Raw genomic sequence first — 5,357 nt, 5'->3', positions numbered from 1 at the left:
CACGTGCACGCTGAAGCATAATCCACTCCGATACAATGTAAAATTCAATGGTCCTATAAGCTATTAGGCTCATCTTCAACCCAACAACTCAAGGCAGTAGGTTGTGGTACCAAATCTACGTGGAACTTATAACTCATTCTTTTTAATTCCAAAAAAAAAAATGTTATGATTGTATAGCTTTGCCAAACGCATAGTCCTCTACCACTTTGTTGTTGAGAAAACATGGAGAATGATATCTGAATTTGTTGTTAGAAACATGAAATACACTTTGTTAGGGTGATTATCCGATTGACAATAAGGAATTTCTCGCGAGAGCAACAGTTGCAGTATCACCTCTATGAGGAGTTTCGATAGAATTGACCCGATGGAAGTCTCGTAGGAGAATGAGAACCATGCCCGAATTCCCATGCTGCCATGCAGCAGAACTCCCCTGAGGACCACTTGCATTGTTCTTTGAGTTACTTGCACCATGGGTTTGGAGGTTGTTAACATGGACTGTACCAATTAGTCGGGTAAAACACGAATATACATCGTTTATCCGGTAAAAATAAACTACAAGGGCAGACCATCTTTGGGTCATCTCTAATACACAGCAATAATACACTAGGCAGGACCATAGAAAAGGAGGAAACAGATCTGTCGAGATTCCAGCCCAGCTGAGGAACGAGAACTCATAGTTATAGGCTCTTGGCAATGAGTTGTCCCAATTGGGCTTCTTCCCAGACTAATCAATCCATCTTGAAGGAAGAAAGGCAAATGGGCTTCCTCGCAAAGTCCGTATGCTCTAAGATCTTTCAACATTCAAAGCTTGGATCAAAATCTTCGAGATATTTATAGTATTTTCCTCGATGATTCTTTTAGCCATACTAATGAAAATAATACCGAAGACCTTTTGATTCCATTGTCGGTAATCTTGTGCTACTGAACAGAACTTCTCAATCTTCTTGTTAAGTTTAATTATTTCCTTTCTGATTAGAAACCTATGCGATGTGCATACGAAAGCTGGTTTGTTGTAAACGACACTACAAATAATGACAATTTCAATGAAATGGGGGGATTTCTTGCATTCATACTCTACCTCGTCTCGAGATTATGATGGTGCGTTTGGTTTTAGAGTTAAAGTAACTTTAATTTTGATTGTGGAAAATGACAAATAATTGTGTAGTGTGTTGAGTTAAAGTTAAAGTTAAAATTTTTGTGATTTTAACTGCGAAACCAAACGGAACTTAAGAATTTTAAGATTGATTCTTGTACCTTAGATTTCCTATGTTCCCACCTCTTCCCTCCCTTAACAAAAAGCAGTTATGGCACGGCAATTTAGTGTCGGAACAAATATATCGACCTTTTGTACTTATTGCTAGAGTTTTTCTTCTCGAATCCCAATGAATTCAAAAAGATAAATGGAATGACAGCAAAGAGAAGTTCAAACACTGGAGAATTGTAGGAGAATAAATTAGGAAAATAGAAACTTGAATGAAAGAAGGAAAAAAGAACGGCTCCAAGCTCAAGTTGTCTGTGAGCCAAATGAGGGATGGTAATGTCACTTTCTTTAAAAAGGTAAGGCATATGGCGTCCACTCTTTCATTGCTCATCATCTCCTCCTTTCCCTCTCACGCCTTTTGTCAACTTGTGCGGCCACTCTCAATTTCCTCGTCTCTCACTTTCCATTAAAAGCAAATTTGTTCCTCTCACCCATTAGGTGGGCCCCCACCCCAATCCCCGACTCCTAGGGCGATGTTTTGTACCCGATTCTTACTCGACGTTCGGGCACTTGCCTGCAGGCAATTGATCCGATTACTTTTCAGTGACCGTTTATCCATCGATCTGATAGTTCATCACGTCATGTAATTGGAAGCCGACATTGTCGTGCTAAAGACGTGGTGCCCATATTGAATTTTGAGTTTTCAGCGCTTTCCCGTTTTGCTAATCATATTCTCATGTTTCGAACCTTCCGCGAATGAGCTATAAGCGGCTTAAGAAGATGAACGTTCATGTTCAGTTTTTATTTTACTAACATATCTATGTTTCATGTCATGCCCGGTAAAGGATTGGTTTTACAAGAGTCCATTCACTTGTATGTATTTATTTTAAAACTAGACGCAAGGCCCATGCACACGCACGGGCTAGATTTGTCAAGCATATGAAAAAATAACGACCAATATTGAAATATATAGATAAGACAATTTCGTTTGTGACTAAGATTTGTGATCAGCTCTTTGTAAAAATACAAGAAGCCTTCTTTCTAACTGTACAATCTTGCAAAGTAGCCGATTCAATAAACGAACATTACTCGTACCTACATATTCGAGAGGACTGAGGACGGAATTCTTCCCAATAATCATGAAAAAGTTATCGCCCTCAAGTTAAAATTATAATGTGATAACGATCCAAAAGATTCCCGTTGTTAGTATATATGAAAAAATTGAAAAACTGTGATGCAAATTCGTGATAAGTAAGTGACCAGCTTTTCAAAGGAAAACGTTATCAGAAGTAAGTTGTCACCTTCTGAGAAGAGTCCCGAGCAAATTGTAAAGAACCATTATGCATCTTGGAAGACTTAATGTTGCAAATTAATGGATTGATCATAAATTCAACTTTTCATCTTGCAATGCATGTCATTTTTCAATTCCAAAAGGTGATGTGAAATCACATTATTGCGTTATGTTACTATTGATAGTCACACGAAAGGTCAAGCGAGGAGAACTCTCATCGGTCTTACGCGGTGCTTCTTGATGCGTTGAACTGGCTTTTAGTATTTTATATAGATAGATACTTCGGATAATCATAAGCTCACCTAAGTTTTTTTTTATTATTCTTTTGGTGCTATAGAAAATAAGTCTCATAGGTCATACCTTATGCATCATCTTATTTCTTATCAAGGGACGTTAATTTCATGCTTTTTATATTAACACTCCCACGTTCATATAAATTATTTCCTGCGGTTATCCATGAAACTAAAATTCTTGTCGCAGTATAATTTTATAATGTAAGATCACCAAGCTAGTGTTAATTCATTCAGATCTCTCTCTCACTAATGACCTTGACTAATTTAAGTTCAGGTAGTATCTGCGACAATTCTTAATTGAGAATTTATTTCATTTACAAGATTTAAACTCATTGTATTTGGTTTTAAAGTTGAGTTGAATTGAATTTTGATTTTAATTGATTTGTAATGATTGTATTGTTGAATTATGCGAAAAAGTATGAAAAAGTAATGAATAATTGAGAGAATGTAATGATTGTATTATTATCTGCGATGATTCTTAATTGAGAATTTATTTCATTTACAAGATTTAAACTCATTGTATTTAGTTTTAAAGTTGAGTTGAATTGAATTTTGATTTTAATTTATTTGTAATGATTGTATTGCTGAATTATGCGAAAAAGTATGAAAAAGTAATGAATAATTGAGAGAATGTAATGATTGTTTATTATCTGCGACAATTCTTAATTGAGAATTTATTTCATTTACAAGATTTAAATTCATTGTATTTGGTTTTAAAGTTGAGTTGAATTGAATTTTGATTTTAATTTATTTGTAATGATTGTATTGTTGAATTATGCAAAAAAGTATGAAAAAGTAATGAATAATTGAGAAAATGTAATGATTGTATTATTATCTGCGACAATTCTTAATTGAGAATTTATTTCATTTACAAAATTTAAACTCATTGTATTTGGTTTTAAAGTTGAATTGATTTGAATTTTGATTTGAATTTATTTGTAATAAATATATTGTTGAATTATGCGAAAAAGTATGAAAAAGTAATGAATAATTGAGAGAATGTAATGATTGTATTATTAAATTGTGGTAAAAGTAATGAATAATTGAGAGAATTTAATATTAAAAATAATTAAAAAAAAATTTAAAAAAATTTTAAAAAAATAATTATGTTATTGAATTGAAAATAAATAGAATAAAGTTGAATTTTTTTTTGAAACCAAACACACTTTCATGAATCACCTCGAATGTTGATTTGTTCGATTACTTTTTACAATAAAACAACATAGGCACAAAAATGTAGATTTACATTAAGTCAATACAATTTCTTTTACCACAAAAAGAGAGTAAAAAAGAAAAAAAACACTACGATTATGTTCACTACATAGATAAAACAAAACACATTAATTTTTTGATTTCAGCGACACACAGAAAATCCGAGACTCATTTCACAGATTTTAATTAATTTCCAGCCAAAAAAAAAACAGAAATTAACCGAGAGGACCTCAGAATCCGACAAAGAAGCGGAGCTTTCTCTGGCTCACCCGACCCGAGCCGGCTCACCTTCCGACCGAGTCAGCTCGGCCGATCATCGCCCAGGAGCCCAAAAAAATTCAATCATGTCTTGCCTTCCTTTTCTAGTTAATTTCACTTTTAACCGTCGAACCCAGTCCGGCTCCAGACCGCGTCGCGGACCCGGCTCATGTCCCGGCCCTTCAGGGTCCGGCCCTGCCCCTCGAACACTGACGTGGCCAGCATCTTCCTGCTGCGCGCCAAGTACACGTGCGGCGGCACCATTTCCTCGTCCCGCTCCTCGTCCGAGTCGTGCATCGACTCCACAGAGTCGACCCGGTATATCTTGTTCCAGTCCGGGACGTTGACCGGGGCTGAAGACGCCATGTTTATGCTCCTCCCACCACCACCGCTGCTTGGGCTCGCCCCGTCGTTCCCGCGGAACTGGTGCAGGATCCTCGGCGAAGCATGAGCGGGGTCCTCGAACGCCAGGGACAGCCCCCCTGCGTGGCGGCTCTGGTTGGTCCGGGGAATCGCCATCCTCCTGCTGCTCTCGCCGGCGGAGCTTAGGCTCCCCTCGCTCTGGCTGCTGTCCGTGTCCTCGTGGCCGTGGGCCCCGTTCCCTGCATCGTCTACCACCGACCAGACATCCTCCTCCCCGAACTCCGTCGCCTGGGAGCCGTTCCCGCCGTAGTTGCTCCCGTAGCTGAAGCTGTCCAGGTATCGGTCGCTCCGGCTGGTGGTCAGCTTCCGGCCCTTGGCCATGTCGGCGGGGTTCAGCAGTCACTAGCGGAAGGGCGAGCGCGTGGACCACACTCGCCCCGGGACTATGACGACTCCATGACCCTTTCCCACGGGCCAATTATTTGGGCCGGCACCCATTGGGAGAAGCGTGTATATATACCCGGAGCTCCTTCTCCCTGGTGGGCCCCGCTCCCAAATATTAATTTACATTTTTTATTAGGTTATCTCACGTATGCTCGGCATATTGACTGAACTGATTCCCACTCCCGTTAAAAAAAAAAAAATTTCCCAGCAAAATAATTTCCCCCTCGTGTAAGTTCTCGTAAATATGAGATTCTTTTTCAAGAGCTTCGAATTTCTTTACTACAAATAAAATGCT

General features: G+C 38.6%; 1 protein-coding gene across 1 annotated transcript; it reads right to left on the bottom strand.

The window, feature by feature from the left end:
- Positions 1-4,008: 4,008 nt before the first annotated feature.
- Positions 4,009-5,118, bottom strand: LOC116208715. The gene has a single exon (XM_031542263.1). The coding sequence runs from the start codon at positions 4,997-4,999 to the stop codon at positions 4,376-4,378; it is 624 nt and encodes a 207-aa protein (XP_031398123.1). The 5' UTR covers positions 5,000-5,118; the 3' UTR covers positions 4,009-4,375.
- Positions 5,119-5,357: the final 239 nt, after the last annotated feature.

This window comes from Punica granatum, chromosome 5 (genome assembly GCF_007655135.1).
Source record: "Punica granatum isolate Tunisia-2019 chromosome 5, ASM765513v2, whole genome shotgun sequence".
In the NCBI taxonomy this organism is placed as follows: domain Eukaryota; kingdom Viridiplantae; phylum Streptophyta; class Magnoliopsida; order Myrtales; family Lythraceae; genus Punica; species Punica granatum.
The sequence above is the reverse complement of the archived record's forward strand: the minus strand, read 5'-3'. Positions and strand labels throughout refer to the sequence as shown.

What these genes read in the sequence shown, in the direction of transcription:
- LOC116208715 (XM_031542263.1), bottom strand. Translation starts at nt 4,999, where the DNA reads ATGGCCAAGGGCCGGAAGCTGACCACCAGCCGGAGCGACCGATACCTG.